We start from the raw sequence: 19,951 nt of genomic DNA on the forward strand, positions 1-19,951 counted from the left end.
CAAAAGGGTAGGGAAAATATCCTGAATGAAACACAGGGACTTCTGTTTACATTTGCAAGTTTTTTTTATTAGAAAAGACTTCAATTTACTGGAGTTGCAGACAATAATTTTTCCTTTCACATCAAACAGTATACCACAGCAATCTTCACTAGGACATCCTTGGGGAGTCAACAAAATTATTAATGATCTACATACTACCTAGATCAATGGCTTCCAAAGTGGAATGAGCTAAATAATTCACTGGGACTTAAGAGTGCTCAACTTTTCCCCCCCACTTTAAAACTCTGTTTCATAATGTTCACAGTAACATAGTAGTACATGCACACAATTTATATTGTACAATTGTAATTATGGATACATGCTGAAACATATTTAATTAAGGAAACAGGATAGTTTGGAGATAGTGATCTAGATGACTTGCTAAGTCAACATTCTGCTCTTGCCACATTATCAGGCCATCTTATACGCTTTCCTCTTGCTTTTCCTTCACTTACTATACACCAACCTCCACATTACTAGGTCAGTTTCTCCAAGAGGATAAAAGGCACAAAAGGTGCGGGGAGGGGAAGGGGATCCTCAGAATGTGCAGGTGGTACAGTGACACCAAACTAATGAGTCTGAGAGGCAGGAGCCTGTATGTATCTCTTCAGCTTTCAAGAGTATGACCTAAATTACATAGAAATAAGCCATATGTCCAATCAATTCATTTATCAACTTCCCTGGTTACTTGTGAACTTGATAACGCGACAAGTAGATCTCATCCCACTAGGTGGCAGTAAAGCTCTATCATCGCGGTGTCCAAACCAGTCACTGGGACTGGTGTTGACTTGGTCGATCCTGCATACTTAGAAAGATAGTGGTTACCAAGTTACTTCAATTATGTAATGCTACTCTAGACAATGGAGACTAGGCAGTGCTTGTTTTGCTGTTTACAAGCTGGCCTTTCCTTATGCATTCCTGAATGTTACATGTATTATGAGTGATCATATAGCAGTTCTCAGAAATCCATAGGCCATATAGCAAAAATAGCCTTCAATATGCTTGAAAAGTCAACAATCAAAAGACCCAGTAAGATTGTGCAGGTCCCATACCAGATTCAGGCAAAAGCTTAGGTATGACATGGATAAGGATTTGTGCAAGTTTTTACTAGGGTAGTAGAATAAAGGTGACTTACAAACTTACCACAATATACAGAATTTTTAAATGGTAACTATGAAGACCTGTTTCTAGGAGTAATACTTCACTAGTTAGGCAGGTGGTCTATACAAAGTTTTTCATTTTGCATTCTCCAAATTCAATAGGTTAACTCCATAAAACCAAACCTTTCTGGTTACAGGTGTTAATCCAATCTCTCTTAACATAGGAACCAAAACAAATAAAAAACCCCTGCGTATTTTACCCTACAGTTATTCTGAACACCTGATTCTAGTCTTGGACTAACAGGCAACTTATTTTCAAAAAGCCACTCATACCATGTTATGTTCTCCAATAGCAGAAGGCATTTTAGGATTAACAAAACTTTTCCAAGACAATTTTTAACTAGTGATAGCCATCAAAAAAGAATAAATGTTTATTGTGGTATTCCTAAATCATGTTTTTAATGCCTCATGAGATCTACTTTAAATATAGCAACCCTGGAGTGAACTTACATGTAAAGTCAAGATACTATAACATGAATAATCTATGTTTTACATTTTGGATCTATGTATCTTTGAAAAGCAGTAAGGATCTTTCAAGCATACTGACTTATTTAAATTCTTCAGCCTGTGAAGCCAACAAAAATAAGAATTAGCAGTTACTTCCTTCTGCTTGGATCATTAATTTTAAAAAGTAACAAACATAGTGAAACTTTTTAAGGTAATGAACTTTGGATTGCATTAATTATACTTAAAATGCCATAAAGCATTATCTGTTAATATCTATATCATTTGACCTAGTGAAATTATACCACTTTCCTTCCAGTTAAAAAGTTTCAGTCTCCAGGGACATGAGAGTTTACCTAATGTGAATGAGTTGGGATTTTTCTCAGAGGAATAACATATTAATGAGATAGTAATGAGTAGAGATAGTGTATATATCTCCTAAATTAGAAAACGAATACATAACCATTCCAAATGAAATAAACATGCAAGAGAAAAGATGAGTTACAATTGTGGAGGAGGCAAATTCAAGTTGAAAAGTTTCTTCCCAAACATATTCTAGTCCTGTGTATCAGCTGTAGAATATTTAAGAGCCCACACTCTATTACATCACAACATCGTTTATTATGTGAATTTTTTACAATACAAACAAAAAAAATACAGAAATGCAATATATGAATACAGCTAAATGCAGAACGGTGACTTTTTTCTTTTCAAGAGGCCATGATTCCCATTTCTAGTAAAATAAAGAGACGGCACATAGGTAGAAATAGGTTGGTCGTTAGCTTCACAATTTTGCCTAGAAATGATCTATAAATGCATTTTCCCCCCTGCTACTTACCATAAAGTGTAAAAAGGGAATTAAAGGAAAGTTTCCTTGTTGGTTCCTACCATATGAAAGATGCTATATTCTATTTTAGCAGGGCCAATATATGGAAAATACCTAAATAAAATGTTATTACAAAAATGAAGCAGTAATGAGATTGTGGCTAAAGAGGGCACTAAATGAGAATAACATATATTTAAAGAATCCAAAACAAACAAATAAACAAAAAAAAGGTTGTTATAAAAAAGCTCTAGGTGCATTGTAAGCATATAGGATTTTTTTTCCATGTGTATTTTTAAACAATGGAAGTGTCAAAAAATAGGGTCAACTGTGTTAGACTAAATTACATTATTGTATATGCTGCACTGAATGGAACCTTTGTATTATAACTATCATAGAGAAGCATAGTTTGCATCATATTATGGCAATTTATCCTCAATGAAAACCTTCCAGAGTCCTTTTATTTTGGAATATCCTGTAAACAATCAAACCACCAGAACATGATTGTACAACAGTAAAATGTTTTCTTGCATTAAATTGAAGACATCTGTTTAATAAAAAAAAAAAAAAAAAGAAAAGAAAAAAAAAAAGAAAATGTAGGAAAGGTACTTAGAGCTGTTAGTTTCTAAGTACACAACACCCTAGACAATTCAAGGCATCTTAATCTCCATCAAGAACAAAAAAATAATAATTTTTGTCATGCTGTTAAATCCATCATTAAGGATAAAATTGGTGCAAATTGGTCAAACGGATCCAACAAACACTGATGTCCAAGCTGGCATATTGGCAACTAATACGTAACTGGTGGTCAATAGAGGGTTTAAAAGATCTTCCCTTTCTTCTTGTTCTTTTCCAAGGTTCTAAATGGTTAAAGGAAAATAATCAAAATGAGTACCCACGTGATACACATTACAGACAATATATGATAGTAGCAATGGCTAATACAGCTACAACTGTGTTAGATTTTCCAACACTACTTTTTTATTTAAAAAATTAAAAGGGGTGCCTGGGTGACTTGGTCAGTTAAGTATTGGACTCTTGATGTTGGCTCAGGTCATGATCTCAGGGTTGTGAGATCGAGCCCCGTTTTGGGTTCCACACTGGCTGTGGAGCGTGCTTAAGATTCTCTCTCCCTCTCCCTCTGCCCTCCCCCCTGCTCTCTTTCTTCCTCAAAAGTAAATAAATAAAATTAAAAAAAATATACATATATACATATATAAGGTTTTAAAAGTGAATAATGAGGACAATGGAAAACTGTAACAACTGAATAGTTGACAAAATTTCAGGATAAATAGTAAAAATAGGACAAAACCCATTTTTAATGTATGCGAACAATTCTTTCCAGATGAAATAGTGTGAACTGAAAAATACCAACTGACATCAAATTCAGTATCCTTTTCTTTTACTGCCATTTGAATTCTGAATTACATTTGCTTTTACCAGTAGATTTTCCTCTTTGCTAGGGAAAAGTTAATAGAAGGACAGTATTATAGAGCAAATATCTAACCTTGAAAATATTTAGCAGTGAGGGTAAACTGTAGAATTCTTAGAGGGATACAACTTCTCAGTTTTTAATGGGACTAACAAAAATAAGAACAAAGTCAAGGCACAAATAATACCGAGTTTTGTGTAAACTAAGAACAAGTAACTCATCAGTTGTTATTTGGAATTAGATATCCAAAATTTTATCTTAAGAAATAATTTTTATTCTAAAGAAATAATTCAACAAAAACTAAAACACACCCCTAAATGTATAAAAGATCTTTGTAGCAGTGTTTTCTATGCTTGCCAATGATCAAATACAACTATCTTGTCCAACTGAAGGGAGGAGATAAGGAATTGATTATGGTGAGTCAACTAGGCAGAATGCTATGAAGTTATGAAATCATAATCTGAAGACTGTTAAGTCATGGAAAATGTTTGTAATGAAAAGAAATACTGTTAGAGTAGACAGATTGCATCCATCTATATAAAAATATTCATCCATGAAATTAACTGTGCTTGGGTGATAATGGGTAAAGTCTTTTATTTATTTTTTTTAAAAGATTTTATTTTTTTATTTATTTGAGAGAGAGCGAGTGCACAGGAACCAGGGGAAGGGCAGGAGCGGGAGAAGCAGACTCCTCACCGAGCAGGGAGTCCGATGTGGGACTCGATCCCAGGACCCTGGGATCATGACCTGAATTGAAAGCAGACGCTTAACCGACTAAGCCACCCAGGCGCCCTGGGTAAGGTCTTTTAAAATAAACAAGACAATAATTCCTTAAAACATCAATACACACATTTCTTAGGAATCTGATATTAATTACCTGGACGAGTTCTGTTGTTCTAAAATACGTTGTTGGGCTTCCCAGTTTGCTTTCTCATCTTCAAACTGACGACGCTTTTCCTCTAATTCTTTGTGCTGTGCTTCCAAATTCTTTTTCATTTGCTCATGGCGCCTTTGGAGCTAAATCACAGTACGATATATAAGATAAAACTGTTTAAGAAATCAGGAGCAAAGTATGTTTCACCCAGGCATCCTAATGTTTAATAAGCACTGAGTTCTTGTGCTATAAATTCAGAATACGACCTGGAAAGCACTGTCTTAGAATTTCTCCTTCTGTAGGACTTGCCACCCAAAAGGCCAGTCATCCAAGAAAATGATTTTGGGAAATCGGGGAAAAAAGTGCGATGAGTTTAGAGTTCTGTTGCGCTTTACAGTGGACATATCCTATCTTATTTATAATCTCACTTTTCATTACTCATAAGCATGCAGAAACAAGGCAAGGAAGACATCACTGTCCTCATTTTACAGATGAGCGAACAGTTGCAGAGTTTAAGTCACTTGCCCAAGATCTTTTTTTTTTTTTTTTTAAAGATTTTATTTATTTATTCGACAGAGATAGAGACAGCCAGCGAGAGAGGGTACACAAGCAGGGGGAGTGGGAGAGGAAGAAGCAGGCTCATAGCGGAGGAGCCCGATGTGGGGCTCGATCCCAGAACGCCGGGATCACGCCCTGAGCCGAAGGCAGACGCTTAACCACTGTGCCACCCAGGCGCCCCCTTGCCCAAGATCATTAACCAGAAAATCGGAAGAACCAGGAATGAATCCGTCTACTAATTCCAAATTCAGAAAGCTGAGACAAGTGGAAAGAAAGCAGGTAGATAAGGACTTAAGGAGCTCTAAGATCACAGTAAGCTTCCCCGATTCCTATAAAAGCAGCAGTTTCTCAAATGTTAGTCTTCATACAAATCACCAAGGGTGCTTGTTCAAAATATAGTATACTGGACCTTACCCAGACATACTGAATTAGAATCTCTTAGTGTTAAGACTAGAAATCTGCATTTTCAACAAGCCCTAGTGATTGCAAAGCAGATATTTTCCCTACATTGAGAATTAATGCTGTGAAGAATGCTGGCTGAGAAGTAGAAACACTCTTGCAAAGTAACTGCAGAAACAAATGGCTTATGTAATGGTTCACTAAATACTTTCATTTAGGCGCTAGTCAATCTATTTCTGAAGAAAATAGTCACACCAATAAAAAAAAAATCAGGTTGAATCTAAATACACTTAATATCTAAAAACCATTCAAAGCTTTCAGATGTCCAGGAATCATGTTCTATTAATGATCATATTACATCAGTGAGTTAACATCTTGAATTTGGATTATAGTAAAATTTTGCATATAATTTGTTTTCTCGATTATCTTGTAAACCACAAAAAGTGACTTCATATTTATTCCTACTGCAAATATTTCATGCGATTCCTACAAAACAAAACCATTTAAGATAAATTTAAGCAAAAATGAGTCAAATTTGAGATATCATCTTCCTGATTATAGCAAACAAGTTACTAAGAAAATATCAGAAAACAGGAACACAGGAAAATGCCTCTAGATATTAAAAAAAAAAAAAAAAAGGCAAGGGAATCATAAACACACAATTCACAGTAGTTACCTCAGAGAAGGAGAAAGAACTACCACAGGGGAGAGGCACACAGGGCCTTAAATGAACTAATGAGGTCTTATTTTTTAAGCTGGGTAGTAAATTTGCAGGTGTGTTCATCCTTTATCCGTACATTGATGTTACATATAAGTATCTTTTGTGTTAATTGCATGTAGGTAAAAAGTACAGGTTACAAGCCCTCTCAAGAGATGCTGGGGTTAGTGGTCTTCCAAAATTCTGACTTGTTCAGATTTTAGAAAGGCAGTATTCCTTAGAAAGGTGTATATACTACATTTATAAAACACCTTCTGGACTGTCCAGGGTAGCAGCTACCTTAGCATCAAACATATTACTATTTTTTGCAGTAAATTTTATAAATAGTCACACCAAGTGGAATAAAACTATTAGTTCTATGTCTGGTTTTGCAGTTTCCAGAGCTTGTTAGGATTTAGGATTTGAAACTGTGGATACAAGACTGTGGACTTGTCTAGTGATTAAGAACAAACTTAAAGAATTAATGGGTTCAACTTACAACAATATGCAGCACTGACCAAGTTAATTTATCCTTCCTCTCATGTATAAAAAGGGAGACGGACAATAGTATCTACCTCATAGGGTCATGGTGTGGATTTAACGACACAATACATTAAGGATGCTTAGTACTCTGCCTGATGCACTGTGCTGCTGGATATTAGCAGCTGTGCCCTAAACAAACATTTCTACCACTAATTAACTTGAGAAAAAACTATATTAAAACAAGGTTAAATAGGTCTCTTCACCTATATATTAACATACTTAGATGGCTTACAGTATTAGGAGAAACTTGGCAGATCTCTTTACAGGTTCTTCCAATGCTAAGATTTCATCCTTCAAAGAGTTAAGTTTCTCAAAACTCTGTTTTCACCACTCATAGAAATCATAAAAACTCCTGAAGGGTTTTTCGCTACAGTTTCATAATTATTTGTTTATAACATTTACTCTTAGGAGCAGTTTCTAAAATATGTCTATAGCAAATGTAAATTCGACTACTTTTAGATTTTCAATGAAATCTAAGTGTAGAGGTAATGCAAACAGACTCTTGATTATTCCTGCTTTTATTCCCCCTGTTAGATTTTCCAGATTACTCACTAGTTAAAGGATAGAAACTCAAATGGACAGAGTTAATAAAAGGCTGATAAATAAAAAGACTAAACTTAATCTCTAAAATGTCATCTTATTAATAACAGATACTAGGGATACTATTCCTGCAGTGCTTTGCAGTCTCAAACCAGAAGGAACTATTCCATATCTTTGCTGCATTAAGTTTATGACAAATGTAACAACAAAGTTGTTGTTGTTGTTTTTAAAGATTTTACTTATTTATTTGACAAAGATAGACAGCCAGTGAGAGAGGGAACACAAGCAGGGGGAGTGTGAAGAGGAAGAAGCAGGCTCCCAGTGGAGCGGGAGCCCCATGTAGGACTCCATCCCAGGATCCTCGGATCACGCCCTGAGCCGAAGGCAGACACTTAACAGCTGAGCCACCGAGACCCCCCGTTTTTGTTTTTGTTTTTTTTAAAGTAAGAGAGCACATTTAAAGCCTAGTAATTTAAGAGTAATCTAATGTGGAATATAAACATTTCCTCAAAATTACTCATTATTTTACTCACTCCATGCATTCTATTTAGTGGATTAAAATACTTTTGGTTATTTAGTCAAAGAGAGTATCAGTATTTTATGCAGTAATTACAAAAGCAACGAGATCAACCATAAGGATGTAACAAAAATAGATCTGAAACCCCTTTTATTTATTTATTTATTTATTTTAAAAGATTTTATTTATTTATTCGACAGAGATAGAGACAGCCAGCGAGAGAGGGAACACAAGCAGGGAGAGTGGGAGAGGAAGAAGCAGGCTCATAGCGGAGGAGCCTGATGTGGGGGCTCGATCCCATAACACCGGGATCACGCCCTGAGCCGAAGGCAGATGCTTAACCGCTGTGCCACCCAGGCACCCCTGAAACCCCCTTTAATACATTTAGATACAAATATTATTAGTGGAACCACATATAAACACAGGGGTCTCACTGAATTTTAACATTAAAGGTCATTTTAAAAATACTTCATATTAATATCTATCAAACCAACTATTACTCAATTCTCATATTAGTGTTTTTTTCCCTCCATCTTTCACTTCTTGAAGGAAGTGTAAGGAAATGTCTTCAAGGTCTTTCTGATTTACAGAAACTAAATGTATGCCTCAACATCCAAGGTAGTAGATAAGCTTGCTGGGATGCTTTGTCACTATTCTACCAATTTGCTAACACTGGCAATTACTCTGACACTATATTATAAACATGCCCAACTCATTTACGACAATATCACATTCCTTCTGTTTTCTCCCCTTTGGCCCTCTGTAATTTATCCTGGAAAGCCCTTAGTTCAGTTAAAGTTCTTTCTTTTGTTCTCTCATTCATATGCAAATAACTCTGGTTTATTATTATTATTATTATTTTTTTTTTAAGATTTTATTTATTTATTGACAGAGATAGAGACAGCCAGCGAGAGAGGGAACACAAGCAGGGGGAGTGGGAGAAGAAGAAGCAGGCTCACAGCGGAAGAGCCTGATGTGGGGCTCGATCCCATAATGCCGGGATCACGCCCTGAGCCGAAGGCAGATGCTTAACCGCTGTGCCACCCAGGCGCCCCTATTATTATTATTTTCTAATACTAGTTTTTATTCTTACATACACCCAAAATTCCTGATCTTTACTCTTTTTACCTTGAATATATGAAATAGCTTATAATTTCATTTCTCGTAGTTTGTTCATTAAAATTGATAATTCATTATAAGTATTCTATTATATCTTCCTACCAAGTACATGTATGGCCAAACAGTTACATACTGAAGTATATATTATTATAAACAAAGTGCTTCTCCATTTTATTACATTAGGGCATTATATTAAATTTGAAAAAATATGTGCAGAAAGGTTTTATTATCTATACTATTGACGCTATTATTATTTTAAAAAGAAATAATGTGTCTATAAGATGTGAAAATGTTAGGTTGATTACCTCAGCTTCTGAATCCTTCAGTTTTTGAACTTTTTCTTTGACCTTCATCTCAAACACCTGCTCCATCTCCATCTCCATCTTCTTCATCTTCGCGACATGCTCCCTTCTTTCTTCTTCCATTTGTGCAAGAGGGCTCCTGTTGTGAACATGAAGGATAAACATCAAAAGTCTAAATATGAATTCAATACAAAACTCCCAAAAGTGATGAAAACAAATGATATGCTGAATCCCATTATTAAATTGTTCTTTGAAAATAAGTTTGAAAATAATTTTTCAATTATTCTGACACCACCTTAAATGACAAAGAACACAGATTTGAAGTTTTCTGTATAAATGCATTAAAAATTCTTTAGAAGCTGTACAATTTATAAATATTTATACTCTAGAATTTCCTTCCATAAGGTTTTATATTTAAACTTGAATCTCTAACGAATAATTACTATGAAAACAGATATAAAAAACAAACTGTTAGCAGGATGTTTCTCTTAACCTAGTGCATATCAAAACTAAAGATGACAAACTGTAGAAGGAAAAAAAAGAAGAAATAAAATAAACTGTAGAATGGAAAGTAAACATTCCCAAATGATACTCACAGAATGGAAAATGAGAAGAAAATTATTTAATATTGTACTTTAAACAAAATTTTAATGTGAAAAAAGGAACTGAGCTAATGAAGTTAATATATGTAGAATATTTTTAACTCAGTAACTGAATTACCATGTTAGAAATGATTACCAGTCAATCCCTAGAAAGTTTTTCATTTAGGTATGCAGAATATTTCTACGCCACTTATAATAATTTCACTGCTCATGAAATTCATTCCACCTAATTCAAATATTTCATTGTCTTAATTTCTTGTCTTATTTTAAAAAGAAGTCTGGTGATAAAACACATACACAGATGATACGTAAGAGAGAGAATCAGAAGCAAATAAATACCCCCGATAATTACTTCTGAAATATCAGAAAACAGACACAAGCATAGTTAAATGTAAGTATTTCACTCTACTGACATTAAAGTCCACAGGCTCAAATCTCTGCACAATTTTGATCAAAATTTTCATGTTGAAAAATATTGCAAACGAGCTTTATCATAATGCAAGTGTACTTAAAAAGACACACGTGAATGCCAAAGCATCAGTAACTCACTACAGTCCCAGGGAGGAAAGAAACCTGTGCTCTATGACTGAGGATCTTTGAAAACTATTCAACACACAGGAAAACTTAAAAGAGACATGCCCTCTTTGACTTTGTTGATGAAACATGTTTATTTTGCCTCCACATCAACAGGCTTTGATCACTGAATTGCACATTTTAAATTGGTGAATTTTATCTTGGTAAAGCACTTTAAGAAATTAAATTATGGCTTACAAATAAAACCAAAATCAGGCCTTGGATTTCACCTATAACTTCAAGGGTTAATGTGACACACTTTGATTATGGTAGACTTCTCTCCTTATGAGGCTGAGTATTTTTACAGCACTCTTCTTCCCTATCAAGGAGGAGGACAAGATAGCCAGATGGAATATATTAAATAAAAGCAACAGGACAGAACATTGACTACTGATTTTTTTTTTTTTTTTTAGCAAAAAGGGAGGACGAAGACATGAAGTACTACTGTGATCAAGTCTGTTTTCTGCCGTTACTGTAAATTCGAATAAAATGTTAACTAAAGGATATTTCTTCACTAAAAGTAAACTTAAAAACCTGAAGCATATTTTAACAATTAAGCAATTAATCAGAAGTTCTGAAAATTAAACTAAACCAAACATTAACTTAGAACAAAAACTTGCATTCAAAAAGTGAGGTCAACCAAAATCAATTTTTAAATATAAATAACATTATTTCATTAAAAGTTAAGGTCTTTCCTGATAACACAGTTCTCATCTTTATGGCAGGTGTTTTTAATATAGGGGCTTCCAATCTCTTGGGCAGAGTGCCAATGAATCCCCTAAAATGACGTACAAAATTTGTGTGTCCATGCAAGCATTTTTCTGGTGAGAGGGTCCAAAGCTTTTGTTAGATTTTGAAAGAGTCTATAAACCTCACTTCTCCCACCCTCACAAAAACGTTTTAGACTCTAGAAAAGAAATAATCTAGTAGCTATATTTTTAGTTGACGATGTTAACTGAATATGTATGTTTGAGCAAGAGAGATTATTCAATAATACTGTTGCAATTTGAAAACAACAGCTCGACACTGTAAACATATTAGAAACTCAGAGTGATTTTAAAATTTAATATATATTCTTACTTATAATAATCTATCAATACCATGTTCATTTAATTTTATCCTTGGGAGGAAGAAGGTAATTCATTTAAAGAATTTATTGTATAATTTGCACATGAAAAGGCTACCAACTAACCAAAAGTTAACATTGTCATCTAGATTTTTATTTAAATAGCTCGAGAGGGAAAATAGAAGACTACAGACCAACAGGCTATGTTTTGAAATTTGCTTTTAAATTCAAAATTTAAATATTAAATGTCTCTACATCCTAAAACTGCTTAAGTCTTTGGAAAAACAAATAGCCACTTATGCCTTCAACTGTGTCATATATAACAGAACAAAAAAAGAGACTTAGAACACTAACAGCAAACCGCACTAAAAGCAACAATTAAAGGCAAATTCAGAGATTTCACAAATTAAGTAATTAAAGTATGTGCCCTAAAACATAAGTTTATGGCAGAATTTGTTAAAGCTAGTTAATTTCTTTCCCAAAATACTGTTAGTAATTACTATACCAAATCATTATGAAATTAAACATGCTGTGTAATTATCTTCTGACAGGCTGCTCAAATTTCTAGACCTATTTAAATATGTGTACTTTCAAAAACAGTTATTCAATATTTCATATTGAGATATTTTAAGTTTTTCAGCCTTGTCAAAGGCTTGACTCCTGACCAAATGAAATGATTTTCCAGTGTTATTAAAAAAAAAAAAGGTCATATATATATATCTAAAATGGATTTTTTGAAGCCTCTCACCAGTAAAAATGATCTTCTGAATCTCTTTAATTTTTAAATTAGCACCTCATTTCTAGTCATCTTTATTAAAAGTGATATTTAAAAAACTGTAATACAAAATTATGCTTACAATGTAGAAAATGCAGGAAGAAGGGTCATTTTTTTCATCACATTAAACATTTTTTTCCAAATAAAACCTTTTTACTAGATGGCTGGAAAAAGCATTTAAATTATATTATAGCCTAGCTGCCTTTTAATGGAAACTCCTCTTTACACACACAGATAGGCTAACGCTTATACACTTAAGCTTCTCGGAAAAATTTAAAGCAACTCAGCCAAAGAAATGAAAAGGCCTGGTAAAAGAATTAAAAGAAACAAAAAGGTAGGGGCGCCTGGGTGGCTCAGTCATTGAGCCTTTGGCTCAGGGCTCAGGGCGTGATCCCAGGGTCCTGGGATTGAGCCCCACATCGGGCACCCTGCTGGAAGCCTGCTTCTTCCTCTCCCACTCCCCCTGCTTGTGTTCCCTCTCTCGCTGGCTGTCTCTCTCTCTGTCAAATAAATAGATAAAATCCTTTAAAAAAAAAAGAAAAGAAAAGAAAAGAAAAACAAAAACGTATAACATAACCTGCATATCTCGCTAAATCCATGAAGATTTAACATAACTCCTTCTAGGGATCTCTTTAATGCGTTATAGCTCCTGAAAGCCACCAGATGACTTACCCTTTCATGTGACAAACAGCAAAATCACAGCAAGGACCACACAAGGCTGATCTAGTAAGGTTCACTGTGGCTGTGTTACACAACCCACATTTTGAGTACAGAAGACAACCACATTTCACTGAAATTATGTGTGGTCTTTCCTGAAGAACACATTAAACAAATACATTCACATACTTTTTGCTCCAATGGTTAGCAGGCCACTATGTACACAGACATGTAGTAACTTTCATACAAAAATTTTCAAAGGAATTTCATTTAGATGTCAAAGAACAAAAAAATTTCCAAAATTTTGGGAAACTATACCAACACTTCATTTTACCACATGAGAACATTATAGCCAAACATAAAGCAATATTCATTATCATTTTATTTTCATGAAAGGACATTTTAACAAAGAGTAAAAGATACAGCTGAATAAATGTAATTTTTTGAAAAAACTCTGGAAAATTTCAGAAAATTGTCTTTATTTCTCTTTTAATGAAAACTATCATGTACCAAAAGACTTCTGAGAATCTGCATTTGGAAACCTGTATTTTTAATCATTTCTAGGAATTTGGTTATCCATAAAGTTTTCTCAAGCTTACAGATGGAGAAAGCTATACAAACAGAAAAATAACATATGGGGAAGAGGTAACAGGGTATGCCCAACTTGGAACAAGATACCAACTGTCATAACTGGTGCCAATGATAGACAACAGTTCATAAAAGAGTCACCAAATTTGATTTAAAGTAAAACATACAAAACAAGACCAAGGAAGGAAGAACTTGAAGGTTTATAAAAAATAGTAATAAATAAATAGATAAGAAGTTAACCTTCCCCTTATTGGAGATCACCTCCCTTTAAGAGATTTACCATCTGGATATTGCTAATTCTTCTTCCTTTTCCTTTACAACCCCTTGTTGAATCTTCTTTATCTGGAACTTGACCTCCCTGTTACTTCCAATTGCCTACCACCCTCCAAACTCTCCAATCGGGGTGAACAAGACACACGCTCCCTGAGGATTTAAGAAGTATTTCAATTGATGACTTGATATTTTCTTTGCCAAATACAAGCAATACCTGAATAGCTGCTAGGAATAGTGCCCACTCTTCCAGACTTTGGCCTTGAGGCAAATTAGTATTTGATGAGATAAGCTCAGCTACTTTTCAGATTTTAACCACATAATCTAAATCTTGGTTTCTTCCCAGCTTTACTGAGATATAACTGACGTATAATACTGTATAAATTTAAGATGTACAATGTGATGCCTAAATCTTATTTTAGGGACCTTCCAAATATAATCATTCTAGGACCACTAACCTAACAGAAAGGCACGTTTTCAGATACACAAACCAAATATTTTTAACCATTTTTCAGTATATTCTACAGTGCACCCAAAACTGCCGCAGAAAATTAAATATAAGATTCATTAAGGGGGTGCCTGGGTGGCTCAGTTAGTTAAGTGTCTGCCTTTAGCTCAGGTCATGATCCCAGGGTCCTGGGATCGGGTCCGCATGAGGCTCCCTGCTCTGCAGGGAGTCTGCGTTTCCCCTTCCCCTCCTCCCACTCCTTCTCTCAATCTCTCTCTCTCAAATAAATAAATAAAATCTTAAAAAAAAAAAAGGATTCATTAACCTAGTTCACTACCTAATACTTAAAAAAATAGCTTATACTCTAAAACTAAATTGTGATTAGCACATTGTGGAGTATATACTGCCATACAAAGGTTAATATGACTGTAAATTTTTAATAGATTTGTATATGTATAAATATTGTGTGAGGACAATGAAAAAAACATAGGTCCATTAGCAATCAGTAGATAAGTAAATGTTCTTATTATCAATTTTATTTCTTCTTCAAATTGCCTGCAGATGCTATTTAGAGACCATGCAACGTGATGAAGTGATAAAATGACCACCTTTCTTTTTTTAAGGACCAAAGAGATTGTCCAGTTCAGTGGTCTTCAAACTGGGTTCTCTATATTTATATGAAGTCTTCCAAGAATTACTTGAGCCTGTGCAATTGTAAGAGAATCAATTTCTATACAAGGTCTTGCCTAAAGTGATCTGCCTGAAAACTTCCAAATTACAGATAGCCCATTTCTCACTTTCAAGAAGACAGACCTACTCCCTCTTAACCAGCCCTTACCTGAGGTACACTGTGCCAGGTGTATCTGGAGGTGTAAAAACCTCCAGGTGACAGGAGAGCAATCTCCCTCAGTGATTAATCAAAGTACTATAACATAATCCCACAGAGTGTATCTTCCAGTATTAAAAATGCTTCTATTAAGGGCGAACTGTGATGTTAGGTGTTAGAAATGCAGTATTTGGGTCCATGCGGGGGTGCTCTGAGTTCAGATTCATAGTAGAGGGAGGTGGTTGGAGAAGTGGCAATTTTTGTTTAATGACTCTGCCTCTTCCATTCCAAACCCCCCCACAACCTCAACCTCTTCCTGTGACTATTATCAAAGGATACACTGCTATGGAGGGAAGAGTCCCTTGAGAGCAATACAACTAGAACATCACTAAGAAGCCTAAACTCATATTTGCTTGTATCACATATTTAAATAATAGCCATTCTTTTCAGTTATGCAGGGAGGAATCCTTAGTTTATAGCACTTCAACATCAGCTAAAGCACCGTAAGTTGTTGATACTGATTTAAACAACAAATATTCAGCTGAAATGCTTTCTGAAATTGCTAACATTTTCGAGATAATGTAAGATACAACCAATGGATCAAACTTCCAAGTGACTTCTTTCAGATTCAGTATATTATTCAATAAAGTAGTAAAAACCTAATGTAATAAATCATATCAATATCTATTCTAATCACGCCATTCTCCATTTGGTCCAATCTTTAAACATACTTTCCTACTGACTATTAACACAAAATATTATACTAACACCTGGGGCAATTTGCTTTTTAGCAGTACAAACATTTTTATCATTTTCACAAAGTCTGGATGTGATTAATTTCATTAAAAAACACATATCCAACAGTATTCTACTTTTTATGTTTTTGCGTGGGTTATATAGTTTAACTCAAGTAATCCACACTGGAATTCTATTTATGTAAAAGAATTTTTAACAACACTGTAAGGTTTACTATTTTTCTCTGAATTGCATTACTTGAATCCAACAGCAGAAATATCGCAATAGCACTATTTTAAAAGCCTTATATTTGAAATATGTAAACAATTCTTTATTTCTAGGACATGAAAAAATGTGTAGAAGAAAAAAATCAAACACTAACTGCAGACATTTAGTGAAAAATAGGTACTGACAGTACATTTCCTTTTCACATATAAAATTATCGGTGGCTTTAATTACTCACATTTTTCTTTTAAACAGTTAAAAAGTCCATAAGCTAGTGAAATGCATTTAAAATGGATTAGGAAATTATGAACAATATGTACTATGATGGATCCTTATGTTTTTGTGCTAAATAAAGTAGCCTGATACAAATTTTGCTACAAAGAAATAGATAAAAGTCTTTTTCTAATGCACTGAACCTTACCTCAAATAGAATCTTGTATTTTAAATATAAACACATGTTGAAATACTAACGAAATCAATTTTTAAAGCAGCATTCCTAAATTCCTAAAAGTCAGTGATTTGCAAAGTATACATTGACTAATCACCTGTATCAAGACCATACAGGGTACTTAGGTCCAACCCACATCTACTGAATCAGAATTTCTGCCAATGATTAAACCTAGAAATTTACCTTTTTAACAATCACTCTCAGCAGATTGTTGAAACCAGAAAACCTAGGAATTGATCAGTAAAGTTCCTCAAATATAAGCATATTAATAGCATAAGGAGAAATTCAAAATTAAGTAACAATATAAGAAGAAATCTAATTCAAAGGGTCTATGACCCCAACATCATTAGAAAAATATAGAAGGAAATAAACATAGAATTAGATCTACGATCAGTTTTAAAAGAGAACTGCCTGTGCCTGCCAGTGACTGTTAATGCTTTGTTTGCTTTCTTCTGGAATTTAGGGCCACTGTGGAGATGTAACTAAAAAAGAAAAAAAGAACACTCTTCTTTTCCAATATAAGGAATGCTGACCACTATAAAACACAGTACTACACTGCTATTTTTCAAAACTTGCCTTTTCCATTATTTGTACAGATGATCCTTCAGGATTATCCTCTAACAGTAGATAACATCTGGCTACAAATGTACACAATTGTTAAAATGGTTTGCATTAATATTTATGATCTTCAACAGTCCCAAATAAAGGGAAAATGGGGCACAGGTACTGTTACCAAGAATTGTAACAGCTAATTCACAGGCCTCCTCACACATCTCATTTTCCTACCCCATCATAAACCACCACAGCTTGAGATATATACTAGCTTAGTAAGGCAAAGCTACGCACCTGTCAGTCACTCGTACTAGTTCAACAACCAAGAGAAGAAATCCAAACTCAAGCTAATTTACTCCCTGGAAATACAGAATAGGGATGGAGAAGGTAACCAAGACTACACTCACCTAAATATTCCTTTTGTTTGGTCCTGTCCCTTGTTTCTATGCAGTATTAGTGAAAACTCTACTACTAAAGGGTTTATTCAAAACAGACATGATAAAAGGTAGAAGCTCTGTATTTAGTCTCCTTAAAGAGAATACAGGATGTCTATCTTAAAAGTAAAATGGGTTAAGAGATCTTGTAACTGTTCTCTTCCCTTAAAAAAAAAAGTATTTACAGTTACATGCACCCCCTACATTTATACCAGCATTATTTACAATGGCCAAGATACGGAAGCAGCCCAAGTGTCCACCCACAGAGGAATGGATAAAAAAAAAATACAGGGGTTTATTATTCAGTCATAAAAAAGAATGAAATTTTGCCACTAGCAACGATAGAGATGGAGCTAAAGAGTATAATGCTAAGCAAAATAAGTCAGTCAGAAAAAGACAAATACCACATGATGTCACTCCTATGTGGAATTTAAGAAACAAATGAGCAAAGGGAAAAAAAGAAAGAGAGATTGAGCGAGACAAACCAAGAAACAAACTCTTAACTACAGAGAACAAACTGATGGTTTACCAGAGGGGAGGTGAGTGGGGGGATGGGTGAAATAGGTGATGGGGATTAAGGAGTGCACTTGTCATGGTAAGCAATGGGTGATGTATGGAATTGCTGAATCACTATATTGTACGTCTGACATGAATATAAAACTGTATGTTAACGAACTGGAATTAAAACAAAAACTTCAAAAAACGTATTTGCAAAAGGTGCCATTTGATTTCTAATTGCGGATCTATTAAATGTGTGGTATATGGACTACAAATACGATGGCAAATGACCAGAAGAGAATGCATGGCTCTTTCACTTAAGGAACAAGGTAATAAAACACTTCCTGTGACAAACAGTAAAATATAAAACTGCCAAAACAATGCTTAACAATAAATTTCTGCTATTGTGCATAAAGAATATTATCCCAATTTTCTATTGAGTAGCCAAGAAGAATTTGATGAAGATGAAACAATATGATTATTTACTACATAAATGATACATTTTCTGGAGGAAACAATGTATACTTACTTGGTAAGCTGCCCTTTATTCTTGTTATTATCAACTCCATTATAAGTCACAGCTGCCAGTTTTCTGCTTCGGTAGTTCTCATAGTGTACATTATTAGTGACATCTTTCAAGTCCTGCATGTGTGTTCTGTCATAAATAAATAACAGTTTGCTTCTATGAAGAAAGCTTTGATTAAATTCAAAATTTTACCAAAACAAAAATTTCTAGACTTAAAACAAGCAAAAGACTATTCTTAAGGAAGAGCATTCCTCTGTCTTCATTTACGCTCAAGGCAGAGCAAGATACATGCTAAACTTGAAACCAATAGATATTTAGGTTCCAAACGAGAGTTTAAGAGTTATAAATCTTCTCAAAGCAGTTACTAAAGGATCCCATTTTCTCAGAAGAGTATTTATAGTATATATTTTATTTTACTAGAGAAAGGAGATTAGCTCTTGCCGAAACTCATTAAACCTAAAAGAAACTGGTTGTCTTTATTATTGAGTTTTTACTAAGGTAATACATGTGAACACTTTAGATCACTTATCAAGTTGGATTCAAACTGAGGAAAATAATTTAGAGTAAAATTCTGCTTCTTCAAACTGTTCAATGAATGTGGTATTTTGTTTAAATGAATTTTGCTCACAGTATTTCTATTATATATAAAATCAATACATATATGAAATAAACTATACAATACATGAGACAATTTCCTCATTCCTTAATGATTCTAAAAGCTAAAGACACTGAGCTGCTCTATGATATCCTTTACCAAATCAGGGAAAGGACACACCTGGAGGGGCAGTACTCTGTATCGTCTGATTCTCTCTTTTCTCATATCATCCGTGCCTGCCTCTGTCATCCTCCACCTCCCTTCCAGGAAGCAAACAAAAAGGTGTACTGTTTTTTGTTTTTAAAGTAGGCTCCACGTCCAGTGTGGAGCCCATCACAAGGCTTGAGCTCACAACCCTGAGATCAAGACCAAAGCTGAGATGGAGTTGGACACTTACCCGACTGAGCCACTCAGGCGCCCTGAGGTGTACTGTTTTTACTCTTCCTGATATCCAGAAAACATTCACTATTACTTTCCATTGTGAACAGAAAGTGATCTTCAATTACTCTAATTTATCTCCTATTAACAGACATTTCCATGCAGTTCTCTGACAGTTTACTCATCCTAAGGAGTACTTTAAGTCTGGGTTTTCCACAAGTCTCATGTTCCTTTATGCTCTGTTCCTTGATGAATTTATCTTCTCCATGGCCACTATCCCTTTACACTTCAGTCAAGTCAGGCAGCTC

The 19,951-nt window shown here is 34.5% G+C and overlaps 1 protein-coding gene across 3 annotated transcripts in view; it reads right to left on the reverse strand.

Annotated features, from left to right (window-relative positions):
- Nucleotides 1-2,244: 2,244 nt before the first annotated feature.
- SEPTIN7 (septin 7) overlaps nt 2,245-19,951 on the reverse strand; it is a 122,289-nt gene continuing 104,582 nt past the window's right edge. For all 3 annotated transcript variants that reach the window (XM_087860908.1, XM_087860907.1, XM_045792873.2), the window contains 4 exons: nt 18,674-18,799; nt 9,451-9,586; nt 4,776-4,915; nt 2,245-3,326 (listed from right to left, as the gene is read on the reverse strand). In XM_087860908.1, the coding sequence (XP_087717034.1) occupies nt 3,287-3,326; nt 4,776-4,915; nt 9,451-9,586; nt 18,674-18,799 (442 nt within the window). In that variant the 3' untranslated portion in view covers nt 2,245-3,286. The remainder of the gene's footprint in view (nt 3,327-4,775; nt 4,916-9,450; nt 9,587-18,673; nt 18,800-19,951) is intronic.

The sequence above is a fragment of the Ursus americanus genome, chromosome 3, assembly GCF_024610735.1.
Source record: "Ursus americanus isolate L20-20 chromosome 3, mUrsAme1.1.p, whole genome shotgun sequence".
Taxonomy (NCBI): Eukaryota; Metazoa; Chordata; class Mammalia; order Carnivora; family Ursidae; genus Ursus; species Ursus americanus.